The 15,537-nt window shown below is 36.0% G+C and overlaps 2 protein-coding genes across 13 annotated transcripts in view; one reads left to right on the forward strand and one right to left on the reverse strand.

The window, feature by feature from the left end:
• LRRTM3 (leucine rich repeat transmembrane neuronal 3) overlaps window positions 1-14,118 on the forward strand; it is an 86,203-nt gene extending 72,085 nt beyond the window's left edge. For both annotated transcript variants that reach the window (XM_040564595.1, XM_040564594.1), the window contains one exon: window positions 13,042-14,118. In XM_040564595.1, the coding sequence (XP_040420529.1) occupies window positions 13,042-13,251 (210 nt within the window). In that variant the 3' untranslated portion in view covers window positions 13,252-14,118. The remainder of the gene's footprint in view (window positions 1-13,041) is intronic.
• Window positions 1-15,537, reverse strand: part of CTNNA3 (catenin alpha 3) — a 523,550-nt gene that overhangs the window by 375,395 nt on the left and 132,618 nt on the right. The gene's annotated exons all lie outside the window — the stretch shown is intronic.

A 15,537-nucleotide genomic window follows, 5' to 3' on the forward strand; every position in this document is an offset into this window, starting at 1 on the left:
CAACAAGAGAAGTTAGAGCAAAATATTCTAATTCATCGTGAAAATACATCAGTGCTGTGAAAAACTTCAAAAGCCCTACTTGATTTTCTATTCTAATTCATTCTGTATCCAAAATTGCTCACTGTTGAATTTCCATTGAAGTGGAAGCTCATATTCTATCTTCAGGACCTGCCTAAACGCAGGTAGAGCCTGCAGGTTTCAGAATGGCACATTTCTCAACATTTTGAAAACTAGCATCATTTTATCTTAAACGTGCACACATCCATTATTAAGCATGGTTCACACATCATCTTCATATTTCTCAAATGCAGAGGGTAATTCTGTTTATTACCAGCACAGTCTTCTCTTTGTCGTGCTCCTGCTACCACTGACAGGCATTAAATACTGACACTAGGCCAAGCAGACTGTTGAACATTCAGTATAGCTCTATTTAATTCCTCCTTAGAAGAACTGACTTTCTTAGAAGTAAAAGAGGATGTTTTTTTACTGCACTCAGCTCTAGAGCCCTCTTAAGTTTGTCTCATTTACCAATGACTTTTCTCATTTATTTGAATAGCAAATAAGCTATTTGAACAGAAAAAACATCTCTTGTAACTTCATCTGAAGTTTGCATACAGAATTACATACATAGAACAAGACAATAATGGGGGTGCCGTTAGGGTTTTTTTGTTTGCTTTTTTGTGTGTGCATAGGTGTGTGGCTTATGTTTTGGTTTTTAGTGTTTTACATACTATTTTCCCTTGTTTGAAAAATATTCAGGCTCCCTTCTTTTTCTCCATTAGGAATGCAGCACATCACCCATTCTTTGTGTTCAGCTAAGCTCAAACTGCATTCCAGCTACATATGTGGGGTTTCTTAATACGGTTTAACATCTCTGGTATCATGTCTTGTAGAGAACCACTATCTGCCTACCCACAATATGCAAAATAGTGCAAGCCACCTCTTTCATCACAGCCACATGAATTCATTTTGACCTCCTAACCAAAACCGCTGCACATTAAGCACACATTGATGCATCTTTCAACAGCTGCTCTGAGAAAGTAAACATATTTGTATGACTGACTACTAAGAAAGATCAAACTGTCTGGGCTTAACTAGCTCTAAATGAATATCCTAAATTTCTTCCACCAGTTCAGGATTTCTTTGAAGAAGAAATACACTTTATCATTACAAATACTGCTGGTGTCAACAGGAGGTTGGGTTTTTAAGGTCCACTTGTCAAAGACACCGTGAAGGGGAATACTAACCCAGATACAGACAGTGCCTGCTATTTTCCACATTAGTCCTATGCAAGTTCCTGCACGATGAGGTCTATAAACGAGAGCGCTGTACAGAGATAACAGGGCAGCCTCCTAATGGCTTTTGAAAACTACCACACTGGGCTAATCAGAAGAGTTGCTCCAAATTCCAGTCCCAATTCTATGAACCATGCAAGCCAGCAATTAAGGTCACCTTTAATGAACCAAAAAGGTCTGACAACTTTCTCCTGGATTTTATATTTTTTAACTTCTCTAGTCAGCTTTGGTCCCTTGCCTACACTTCTCCTACAGCACATTGTCGATGCTGCCTTGCTTACTGGATTTTTCCTTAAAATCTGCCACAGTAACTACTGCAGCATTTAAGAGTGAAAAGGATGATGAACAAACCAGCTATCAGCAATATGCCATTTTATGCTTTGAGTGTTTGTGTTGGATTTTAGAAGAATGATATTAAATTGGCACAATAACGCTTTCCTGCCAGCAAAATTTTTAGTCCTCCTTTGAAGAATTGTTTAATCAGGGGTAGATATACAAACATCCAGCCTGAGTGCCATACAAAAATACCTTAGGAGCAGTGCAACTGATGCACATGGTATAAATATTTTTACAAGTGCAAATATTAATACTTCTTATCCATATAAATAATCCAGTATGTACTGTTTGGGAATATGTCAAAGCTTTTTCTCTCTACAATTATACAGTGACAAATACGATATGAAGGCCAGTTAAACACGCAGAGGGAAAGGAGCTTAAAAAAAGAAAATTGCTTCATTAGCACAAATACTAAATAATATAATATATAAGGGCATGTCTTAATTAAGGAAAAGAAATATTATATTGCTACTACTGTCCATTACATCAGAAAATAACAATTTTGTATTTTTCAAGTAAACACAGTGAACTTATTAAGATCCTTTACTAAGAACCGAAAGAATCACATGTACTATGCTCCCCATCCATGAGATATATGATGAAAAAGCTCTTGCTTTTTAAGCTGCATCCAGTATCAGCATTCTATTACAAAATCATTGTTTTTAAAAAGCATCTCTTCCTTGAATTTACTAAAATAATTACAGAGCTTATTCACGAATGTAAATACTTCAGTATTCAGTATAGTATTCAGTATAGTTGTAAATACTTCACTCAAATCAGTTTTAGGAAATTACAGTGTTTTGTAAAAATATACAAAGCACTGCTCATTTTATAGTAAATTCTAAAAACTGAGTCTGTTAGCAGCATTTTATTTGCATATTAAATATAATTTTTCCTCTATTTTTAAAGCATGTATTGAATTCTATTAACATAATTTGCCAGGTAGAAATCCTACTTTTGGTTTAACTTCTGTGTTTTGGGTTGTTTTTCCCAATACCCTTTACGAAGTCTCTCTGAGTGAGTACATCAATTTGCCTACCACTAACAAAGAAAGAGGACTTCATTCCCTTCAGGGACAGCCTCTGCCAAAGTGCACTAGCTTTTTGGCACCATTCAAAAGGTTTTTTAAGATACATGAAGATGCCTTTGTTCAAACAATTTGAAAAGAGCAACGTGCTGGTTATTTAACTAAAGTATAACAGTAACTATATGGAGAACTGGTATTTTGCCTGTTTTAGTTGTTCTTTGAATAGACAGATGATGATCCGATTCTTTCCACTCCTCACTTGTAAAGTATTGTTGGGCAACACGATCCAACCTCCCAGAACAAGGACTCCTCCCTAATAACTTTTTTCACTATGTGTATACACCTTGTTATCTCCCCCTCAACTTTTTGCGATGCCCTGGCATTAGCTGACCCTAATGCACAGCTACAGATCACCACTGACAGCACTAACTTCTTTCCAGCCAAGCAAGTTGCTCCTAGCTCTTTCTTCTTCAGCAAAGCAAAGCTACCTAAGAGCAATAACAACAGAAACAAAAGGCTAGCCTTCTATTGGGCATATAAGAAAACATGCAAGTATGTGTTTGGAGGGGAAAAGGGAAGACAGGATAGATGGGAATTCTGTAATTCTGTGCTGTATGTACTAACTTTTCCACTGAGAATATAGGTGTTACATACTACAAAACATTTCTAAAATAAAACACTTCTTACAATAAACAAACCATTTAAGCGCCAACAAATGTTTGAATTCCAAAGGAACCTATATCTTCCAAAGAATTTAAGGATCACACCAAACTCAGCACTTGAAGACATCATTTGGATTTGAGGCAGGTACTTGAAGAGACTTTGGAATCAAACAATTACCGAAAGGATTAAAGCAGTCTCAGTATGGGTCTTCTGTCTCTGACAAGTAAATCTGGATTATTCATTGAAATACTATTTCTCATATCATAAGCTGATGCAAGCTATGAATTTAAGTTATAACTTTTAATTTTATTTATTAATTTGAGAATACTGTGCACCAGGAAACACTGCTCTGGTTAAGATGTACGAAGAGGAATTTGTATCACAGATCAAAGACCCACAGTTAACACAATGATTTTTCATAAGCAGTTTCCTACATCCAAAGAGACATTTTCATTATGTCTTTTAAATGAATCAGTACATGCCATACCTCAGTATGCTTTGACAAGCCTCAAGCACTGACCAGAATTGCCTCAGAAAACAACAAGCAGTACAAAGAGGCATCAGAGAAGGGTAAGGTGCTGCTTCGCTGCTTCTGTTTTGTTTGCCAGTTTCAACCTTTCTTGCACACCTCCTAAAGGGCCTCAGACTTGAGATTTCACTAACTAGGTATATTCATGAGTTCATATCACCGAACGCTGAATGGCTCAGTATTACTGAAAATCAGCTGAGAGAGAAAAATCAAGCTAGGAGAGTAAATAAGGTTTCTTCATTGCTCTCGGTAGCAGTGCAAATTCTCCTCCCATCAGAGCTTTTGACCCTGACATCTCTTAGCTCACAACAACTCCAATTTATACAAACACAAGAATAACAACATGGATGTCACATCAGTTCAGTCTAATAGGCCAGTCGCAACTGCATGCAACAGTTGGCACAATCAGACTTTGGGCACTATGAAACTGTTTAAATATCAAGGCTAATAGTTCATACTCAAAATATAAAACAGCAATTGGTGGTTTCACTGTGAGTTTGTCTCAGCACCACCAGCCCTTCCTGGATCCTTTCCTGTAGTCACGAAAACATATGTTGGCGCTTACAGAAAGAGAGCGTTACGGCACCTTACTAAAAAGGTAGCCCAAGAGAGAAGAACATAAAGAAAAGTAAAGGTGAATAAAATAATAGACTAATGGCAGCAAACAACAATGTAACGGGAAGATGGGAGAGGTTATACAAAATATGGGTAATAAGGATGTTCCCTCTTGAAGAGGGAAAAAGAGAGAAAACATTCAAATGAGAATTAAAAAAGGGGTAACTGTTGAGAGAGAATGGTTGAGAGAGAGAAAGGGTAAAGAAGATAAAGGAATACATTTGCATCTTCACTATCACCAAGTTTCCTGAATATTTTCCAAAATCCCTCCTATTGGAGCTGTAAGAACTTCAGCTTTTCCTCAAGTAAGATTAGTGACTAGTCTTCAAGAAGTAGCAAACAATAAACTAAAGATTATATTAACAAATCCTATTCTTAAGGTTGGTTCATGACTTCTTCGGCATCTGACTCCTTGCTCTGCATACTTCAACTTCTGGTTTCTTTGGTCTTATGTATTTCCGCTGCTGTTTAATTTCTCTGCAAACAAGCCTGATGAAAAGTAATGAGATTGCCTGTCATAGCACTTAGGGGATATTAGAATTGCTCGTTACATTAAAATAATTAGAGAAGAATAAAGAAAATTAGATGATATTAATCATACTCCACACAAGCCTATCCAGTATATGAGAACCTAACCTTTGAGGAATGGGGCCCTCGAAAAAAAAATTTCTGCCTTATAAAGAGTCCAACTATCAACCATAACAATCACGCTTAATGAAAATGTGTAAATATAGCTGTAGTCTGTGCTGTAACTGCTTAGATATAGCTGCTCTTCAGCGATTTTTGCTCATTAAGAGAAATACCACAGAATACCACACGCAGACCTTTCTCTCCACAGAGCTCTCCTAAACAAAAAGTCTTCCCTTTGGTTTCTGCAAGACTTCCTCCATGACCAGGCCCTAGGGTATTTAATTAATTCTCTAAATGTTCACTACAGGCACACTAAAGTTTAACTAAGCCTGGCTTGCAAACATTTTCAAAAACTTAATTGTAACACATTGTTTCCTCAACTTTATCATACAATGTGTTTTTGCTTGCTTGTTTTGTTATTTTACAAAAAATATACAAACAAATGTATAATATAAACAAAATGAATCTCAGACCAGCTTGCTGGTTCCTCTCATTCAGCTTCCTTTCCCTCTACATGTAACAAGAGCATCTAATTTTCTTTTTAGTATTCTGGAAATTTCAGAGAAGGGAAAGAGCTGCACTGACCTCCTTTAACGTTCATCCTCAAGAATCACAAGCTAACGTGTATCATACAGACACATTTACCTACATATGGGTGGCTTACAAATATATTTTCCTTCAGCCTTCCTTACAAAATTTATTATTTACTTTTTAAAGCTGTCTTCTTCATATGATTTTATTCATGTAAATTCTTCCTATTTTAAGATTGTCTAACTACTGTTAACTTACAAATTGTAACTGAAATACAGTATGATGGTCAGATTCTCCAAGTGCAGCTGATTTTACTACGAAAAAAATAGCTAGTTTTTTCCATATGTAACAAATGCTTGCTATCAATTACTTTGAACTGAATCCATAATTTATCCAGCATCTAAAGTAAAAGCTTTATCTGTGTTGATTTATTTTTAGTCCCACAAAGTTCAGAGCTGTCTTTTTGAAATAGTTCAGTAATTATGCTTTCAACAGACCCTATCAATAAATACCAAGTTTTCTATACAAATTAAAAACAAATTAAAAACAAATCAAAAAGCTAAAATAGTTAGAGATTAAGAGAGATGGATCTAATTGTATTAACATTTTTAGATGTAATTTAGGACAATATACACTTAATTATTAAATATCATGAAGCGTATTTCAGTCCATGCATCAAGTGAAAGGATATATTTTTACTCATAATCACACACTCTGAAACCTACTCCCTAATTCTATTTTCTACGGGAGATGTTGAAGGATTGTTATTTAAAAACTAAAAATAAAAAGTCTGCTACTGATGGATATTAAAGCAAAAGAACAAACAAATAAAGAAAAAGCCTCAAAAATGCAGTGTGGCTATTTGCCTTGTCAGGTAGGCTAATATTTAGAACATATCCATTTTTGAAAATTAACAGCGAACATTAATGTCTAACTAATATCAAATTTAGTACATATTGCTTTCAAAACCAAGCGAGCAATTAAAGCTAATCAAGTCTCAAGTTGTTCACATCCCACGAATGTCACTTTCTTTACAGGAAGGAAAGAGATTAAGCAAATGTCACCCTGTTCAAATTTTGAGAAAATTCACAACATGCAAGACAGGACATCCAGCAACTAGGAAACCACAAACTATTTCTTATTCTGAACCCTAATGAACTGAATTAGAATAAAAAATAAAACCTCGTTAGTTGTTCTTCCTTTTTCCAACCTTCTACTACTACCTTAAAATAGAAAGAAAGGGGCCATACTCTATAGCAACTGTTATCGACTGTTCATTTTGGCACTTCAAAAACTGGTAAAGGTCATTTTTGAAACTAGTATATTTAGCTTGCTGATTATTTTTTCCAATTCCTTCTACTTTAAGATACCAAATACACATTGACAGAACTAGTAAAAATTGTCATGCTTTCTCATGGAACCCAACAGAGGGAACCCTGTACCCTCTCTGATCCCAACAAAAAACAAACAAACAAAAATCACCAACAGCCTTCCCTTTACATGTCAAACATTCAACACAAAGCTTTAAAGTAACAACCTTTGTTTTCAAGGTGATTTTTATATTTTATTTCTATCACCACTCTCCTCTCCTTGGGAATATGCTGCAACATAAATCACTCAAAATTCATGTTAAACATTGAACAGGTAAGGAAATACTACTGGTGGACTGTAATTCTATTTGTGTGCTTTCTGAAGTTTTCTTTTTGGTGATGGTTTGTTGTTGTTTTTTGTTGGTTTTTTTTTTTGCTGTGGGGTTGTTGGTTTTATTTATTTATTTATTATCAGTGTAAATACAGGGCATTCAGCCCCAAGCACTGCAAGTAAAGCCTGAAAACAGCAGCTATTTCAATAGGAGGTTTGAAATAATATGGTTCTTATATTGCCATGGAGACAACTGGTCCTCATGTTCAATGTGACTGAATGCATGGTTTAAAAAGCTTGAAATACAGATGGATACAGTGATACAGAACTCCCATCTGTCCTTTGCTTCCTCATTCTTGTCTTTCTCTGATAGGAGTACAGTTACTACATGTGTTTGATATAGCATGACAGAGGAGACTGGGTACAAAATAGATGCATAGCTATACATGTTTGGATTCTGTTGCATTATTTCCCACCATGTGGGACCCCAAGTTAGCTAACCAAAGACTAACAAATTGGAATAGAAAGATTACCAAACGCAAGCAGAGCACATGAAGCATGTTACTACTGGACTTTATTGCCCAGATTTAGTGAGGAGAAGGAAATTATAGCAAAAGCAAGTGTTTTTGAAAAACAGAAAGTATATTGGAAGTATATACAACATTGGGAGAGAACTGCCCCTTGAATAGAAGGCACAATTCTTCCTCACCGAGGTGGCATTAACTCAATGTCTGTGTGAACAACAAACTTGCTATTTGATGAAAACTATTATGACCATTTTGCACTTTCCGTAGGTTTTTAATTACAGCCTGAACTGAGTCGGAATTAATTTTGAGAGAAGCAAAGCTTGCAAATACCTTCTCCCTTTGTACTTCCTTCACTGGCGCAACTCCTCTCTGCCACTCACAAGTAAAGCTGGCTGAGTTAATGCCGATGCCTTGTGACATTTCTTGCCGAAGTTCTGACCAGCTGATCTAACAACAGCTGCCCTTTCCCAGGCCTTTAGAGCCTGGACTTTGAAAGGCTGATGTATGCAGATGCAAGTGCTAAAGAACAGCCACCTAAGAATGTATAAATTATTTCTACTTTAGAGAAAGCCAAGATGTTTAAAAGTGACTAGCAGTTTTGCAGGCATCCATTGTCAGCTCTTTAAAGGGACCAGAAGTTGCTTCACAGTAAGGCCCATTCACAGCATATGCAAGCACCACCACCAAAAAGGAAGTTCTGCTAACATCCCCCCCGGCTGAGGTACATTTTGTCAGAGGAGCTAGGAGGATCTAACTGTGAAACCATGACTCTCCCAAATTGGCTGTAACAGGTTTATCTATGCCTTTAACAGAAGCTTAAGTTTCATTTTCTCCCCTTGTTTCATGGCACAGCACTTTTCAGTAAATACTTGCTTGAAGAAGCAGACGGTGAAAGCAACTGGCTCTCTTTCCATAACTACACATACCAGACAGCTCTAGGGTTTTCACAGAAAGCCACTGCAAATGCTACTTAAGAGATAAAATAAGGGACTTGTCAAATGCAATACATGCCTAAATCACAGAGCAGATTTAAATGCAGGTGTGCAGGGCCAGGAGACAGTGGGAGGAAGGTACAGGACAATCTTGCTGCTGCCCTGGCATAAGACTCCTTAGGTAACAGGGGCTCAGCTTCCAGGAGAAGCCCTCTAAGAAGTCTGAATGAATATTCTGGCTAGTTCTTGTGTAACTACCAAGAAAGCAGGACCCTGCCAGTACTTCAAATACTCTAAGACCTGCCCAGGTTATTGGAAGAAAACAGGGACAGCTAAGAAGCTGCCAGGCTACTACCCTGTGCTTGGTGTGCATATTCAGCTGGTTTTCTTCCTCCAGCAGTAGCTGCAATAGCTTCTAACAGCTGAGTCCAAAAATTCACAGCCTTGCTATAGTCCATCAGCATTGGAACATGACTTTTTGAGTTACATTATTAAATAGCATTTTCTCTGCATCTTATGGAAAAACAAGATCAGAAAAAAAAAAAGAAAAAAAAGGTTAATACACTCCTTTTAGTGAAATATTAGTGTTAGAGGGCAAAGGAAAATGATTTGGGAAAAATCAGTCCCCCTTTGAGAGGAAAAACAGGACACAGAAAACAGAGTAAAATGTTAGGAAGGGTAACGTGGTAAAATCTAAGATAGGCATTACAATCCCCTGCAATGTTTAATATGAAAACAGACAGGCACCTATAGATGACCGTATGGAAGACAGGTAGACAGGAAAATCTTGGAAACTGTGCCTACAGCCTTTTGTGCAAGGTAGAAATGGAAGATAAAGCCTGGCTCAAGATAGAAGATGCACAGATGAGAAATATAGGAGAAGAGGTAAATGCTTCTAACCATGCTGAAGACAAGGTCCTAATGAAGTTTGAATTAGGTGAGTTGGGACGTTAAGAGGGGGGTTGTGAAAGTAGAGGTGGAAAAACGATGTACAATGTGACAACTCATTTGCAAGTGAGCAAGGTGGTGGGAAATGGATATTAACAGAAAAATAAAGACAACTGGGAAGTACTGGATAGTAAATATCATTAAAAAGAGTTCAGTGATGCTTTGCTGAGGACAACATTCAATAATGAGGTTCACAGGTATGAGAAACAGGAGAGAAACTAGGATTTCTGGAGGTTCCCAAATGAAGACAGAAATGGCCTTCAATTTGCAATTCAAAGATTGAAATCAGGTTGTTAAGATTCATGGAAGAGACAATTTAGGTAAGGTTTCCTAAACATGTTTATTATAATTTATTATATTTTATTCCCTATCTAATAAACACAAGGTGTTTTATTCCTCTAAAGCCTTTTTGTTTTACATGCTGTTGAATTCAAAAATAGTACTACTAAAAATTTAACCACCAAAATTTAAATAATATGCAGAAAAAAAATCACAAAAAAAACAATGAATGAAAAAGTATCAGGTTGGAGTTTCACTTGAAATAATAGGCATTTTCATAGTAGTCATGAATAAAGCTTTAATTTTGATTCATGCCAATAAAACCTTTATGATTTTACAAGGGTTTGTTACATTTATTTATTTACTTACTGAAGCTGATAGCAAACCTCCACTAACTTCGATATGAAACATATGAATATGCTGATGTACATATGAAACATATAACCATATGCTGATGCATTATATTCCCATGCCTATGTTGTAATGACATTCCTACATTTTCAGAACTCTGTATTATGACTCCATCACTTCTATTACTTCCATCTTTCAGTTCATTTTATTCCTATATTTCACTGTGGAGCCTGGTTTACTTTGTTTTTTTATTCCTCCCTCCTGTTCATGACCTGTGTTTTTTCAGCTCCCTCTCTCTGCCATCTTCACAGATGGAGATCCTCTGCCCTATCATATTTTCCCATGTCTACATTCTTGAACCACTGCAGATCTGTGGGTATGCCCTTATCACTTCAGTTTCCAAGCCTTCATTTCCAAGGTTCTGTGACTGAGTCTTGAAATCCCCCCAGCAGCTTTGAACACCACATATGCATTAAATTTTACAAAATACCAAAATCCTGAGGCTGAAAATATTGCCTCTAAGTCTAAATACAATAAATTGAGAAAAAAAATGCAATTTTGTTTCTTATGAAAGCCAAGCCAAGGTCAGGCAATCAGATAAAAACACAGCCATGACACCAGAAGCTTAATAAATTCTGTATGTCTTTGCTAGAACCTTTCCCATCTTTGCTAACTGCCTAGATACTCATCTGTAGCTAGAAGCATTCCCATCTCCAATCAGTTTACATGTGTTTAGTAGCAAATATACTTCTGCAATCTGGATAAAATAATCTGCTTCCTGCAGACCTTCATAATTGCTAGAGAGAAGCAGGAACCAAATTGTCAAAAAAAAAAAAAAAAAACAAAACACTCCCACACAGCACCTTCCTTTTTAATCTGTGGCATCTTTTCCTTTCAAGTTCCAGCGAGGATCAAAACACAAATGTGAAATCATCAACATCCCAAACACTGGATTAAATTCTTGTCAGGACTGACCATAATGATTTTTCTTAAAAAAAAATCTGGTTTTCTACACAGCTTTGTAAATGTAACCTTTTAGCTGCATTTTCTATGTAAAACAAGTCTAAAGTTTTAGACTTGCTTACCAGATAAGATATAAGTTTGTAGAACTCTTTTTCCCCAGCACTGTACAGAGATTTAATACCATGCAATGAAATTCAGCTTGCAGAACAGATGCTCCCCTGAATAGTAATTGCAATTTTAAAGCTTCTGAACTGTAAATCTGAGGTAAGCCTAGGCTTTTTGGATGCTCACCTAATCTAAACCTGAACTCCAAACAATCTGAAGTTCACACACCGCTAGTAATGAAACAATGCAGAGTTTTTTACTCTAGAACTGCTGTCAAAGAGATGAGACCTAACATCACAAATGCTATGGTATTACTAATTTACATTATTTAAAATAAAAACTCTAAGGAAGATGAGGTTTATAGAGAGAGAGCTTTTCCTAAGACATTTACCACTATCAGAACGGGAATAGAAAAATGCACAGGAAATATAGACAGGGATGTTCCTTGTCTAATTACCATGCCATTAGGGTTGACATCTCTGTTCCAGAGCTATGACCAGGGAGACCCAAAGTGATCCAGCGCAGCCAGACAGCAGTAAAGCAGCAGCTGGTAGCAGCCTCTCGTGATGTTTACAAATGAGCTGTGGTATGAACTGGAGCATCCAAGAAGTTTTCTTCCCCAAATACTTACACTGAACAAAACACTGCAGATGGTCAGATCCTGACCTGCCCAGGAAAAAGAGACAGAAGGGGGTGGGGGGGGGGATATGCTGCTATACTGTTAAGGAGGGAAAAAAGATGCAACAAGAGAGGAGGAGTAGGTAAGAAGAAAGAATATGGAAAATTTTATAACAGGCCTGAATATCAAAAATTACCTACAGGAGAGGATTTTGCATTCTACTCAAGTACTTTTTTCATCGTTTGATTCTCTTTATGTATATAAGAATACATCTAAAAGGTAGAAAAACATACAATTCAAAGTCTGCATTTGTTTCATGTATGATTCAAAAGCATATTGTAGATAATTCTATGCTGAAATGTGTTCAAAACCCAAAGAAAACAGTCAAAAATAATTTAGTAACTTTGCAGCCTAAAGCATTTGAACTAAACCTACAATAGAGAAGCTTCCAGCTAACACAGCCTAACGGTGGATGAAGCTACCACCCACCATGGTGCTTCATTTAGTGCAGGCTGCTAGATTCCATGTTTATGCTACAATAGGAAATGTGCTGATCTGTGGGTATTTCCCAGGAGACCAAAGATATTGCACACACTGATACATTTAAGCAAGATACACTTTTAAACTTCAAAATCCATTTAAATTTCATTTGAAATATTGCATTTAACCTCAACTGAGACACTCTTTCTCCTCCCTGATAGACTGATTTTAGCAGAGGCTAATTATATTCTAAAGATGGAGTTCAATCGCATCTTAATACAAACCTGACTCCTTTACAGCACTCGCACACACTAGCACATTTGTAGTCCTATGCCACAAGATCAAAGGTGGTAGTTGCTGGACTTACAACAATTTAGGAAGGACCAGGGTTTGGGTGGGGTGGAGGGAATAGAGGGAGAGGTATAAGGAAACTATTTTTTTACATGCAGCACTGTATTTGGCTTTAGCCAGTGTTTTTAGATAGCTCATTTCCTTAACATCAAATTCTTGCAAGAAGGTTTGGATTATGCCTTGGCAACTGGCTCGTTTTCATCTTTGTTTTTCCCACAGATTCCGCTGGCTATGAATGTGTCAACATTTCTTGCCTATGATCAGCCCACAATAAGTTATTGTGGAGTACATCATGAACTGCTTGCTCACAAGGCTTACGACTCGAATGCCCGGGAAGAAACAGTGGAAACACACCTAGAAACAGATCTGGATCTGAGCACAATAACAACAGCAGCACGAATCAAGGAACACAGTCAGCAGCTGGCCTAACTGATGGGTTTTTTTTTGGTGGTAGTGGTGATTTTTTTTTTCCTGTAGCAGAGGCTGCAACCAAATTCTACATAACATTACTGACAGAAATGAGAAGACATAATAATATGGATTCTAGGATCCCTGTTCAATTTAAAAAAAGAACCACAAAGATTAATTGTTTCAAGTCTACAATTTGTAATTAGTTAAGTTGTCCAGTATTTTTTGACTTCAGAGTATGACCCTTGAAGTGAATCTTTTTTCAAAACTCATCCTACCTACCTGTATAAACTGTACAGATGTAATGTATTTTTCATATTGTAAAGTTTCAATTACCAAGAACAGCTGGTATGTACAGTACCATAATTTAATTACATCTTACAAGTTTCAGTTTCTAAAGTTTTAAATTAACAAAAGTTATTTCTTGTGTTATTCAGTTACTCTGTTTTGTAGGGATCACTTTGTTACTGCTTTTGTGCCCAGAAAACTTTAATCTAAAATTCTGTCCTTTGCAGAATATGCACCATTTTTACCATGTTTAAAGTGTAGAATTTTATCTACTTGTTCCAGAAGTAATATATTAACCAAAAGGATGGTTTAACTACTCAGACTTCTAAGAAATTCTTGAAATACATAGCCAAGTTTTCTTATAAATGAAAATCAAAAAAAAAAAAAAAGAAAAAAATTATATTCACAGTTTTCCTCAGACTTGCCTGTTGCCTTGAAAAACAGCCTGATTTTAAATCAGAAAAATGTAATGATGAACAGATGTATTTTAACAACAAAGTTTACGTATGCAACTGTTAATCAACATTGACGAAGTTTTGTAAAGCCCCACTGTTCTGCAAGAAAACACGAACAGGAGGCTTCAATAGGCAGCTGTCTTTACAAAATCTGCTCTGAAAGCATAGCCTGCCAAACCAGGCATTTGTATTTCATTTTAAAGATACAAGGGCCAAAACCCACTTCTGTCAAAGACAGTTGCTGACAGATGTGGCAACAAAAATAAGCCCTCAAAGTTATATTAGTGCTAGAATGTAAAATGTTACTCAAAAGCAAGAAACTTCTACTTTGCTGGAAATTATAGTTATTTGGACCAAATGGTAAAGGTTAATTGTCCTTTAACATGTTGCATCTAGCTAAGAAAAAAAAATCTTCAGCCACAAATGTAGTATTAAGTCTTTAACAATTACTACATTGCTTATTTGTCTACCATTTAATATTGAAGCATTCTTATATCCCATTCATCAGTTTTAAATCTTCAAGACTTCTCAATACTGTATGAGAATTACTTTTATAACACTACCCTCAATTTGTAATCATAAAAGATTACAGAAATTAGAAACATAGTATACCATACTGACTGGGTGAAATATCAAAAGGAACAGAAGCCTTCCAAAATACAGGAGAAAAGTTTCATATGGTGAAGCAACTTTTTTATAATAAAGAGAAATTATATAACCACAATCTATTTTTCTGAATGTTTATCCCACCATATTTTCATGTAGCTTCAAAGCAGAAGACTGAAATTTAAAATTACAATTCAACTGTTTGTACAAAATATAAAGCAACTATAATGAAGAATAACTTCAAAATACTGTTAACAAATTAATCTACATTCACTATCTTTTAAGTGGAAACAGTGTCAAAACAGAATACATTGTACTGTTTATTTATTTAGCATCTTAGATTTTGTAACATATTTTGCATAAATTATTTGTTATTCAAAACATTACTCGTCTTTTTAAGACTCATCTTAAGCCTCCACATTTCAGTTTCTTATATCTTTACTATGTGGGTTCTTGAATTTCTGGTCATCTTCTACAGCTCTGGAATTTTACTATGCAGTTTGAAAATACATTTTGCTAACTATAAAATGAAAGCAAAAATGCAGCCATCATTCTGGAGTCGAGTGACATTTGTACTGCAGGAAGAAGTTAACTGCTTTCTTTCAAAGCTATTTTAAGGTTTAATGTTTAGCCATTCTAGTTATGATAGAAGGCTGGAGTTCTTAGACTCAAATGCCATCCTTCCAAGAGATTATTTCAGTTACTCTTACTCTGCCCTTCCTTATTTTTACTTTGACCAACTGCCCTCTAATATTTACGGTGTGTGAATGGGGTTCTGGCATTGATGCAATTACTCAAAATGCACTGGTGCTCAAAGGTTCCAAGTACTTCCAGTTTATGGAGAACTATATGATAGGAATATTTTCCGTGTTAGACACTCTAATGAACTTAGAGCCATCAATTTTCTCGATAAAAGCATGAAAAATATTTTCTTACACCAAGACAAAATCTTTTTGAT

The sequence above is a fragment of the Cygnus olor genome, chromosome 7, assembly GCF_009769625.2.
Source record: "Cygnus olor isolate bCygOlo1 chromosome 7, bCygOlo1.pri.v2, whole genome shotgun sequence".
NCBI classification, from domain to species: Eukaryota; Metazoa; Chordata; class Aves; order Anseriformes; family Anatidae; genus Cygnus; species Cygnus olor.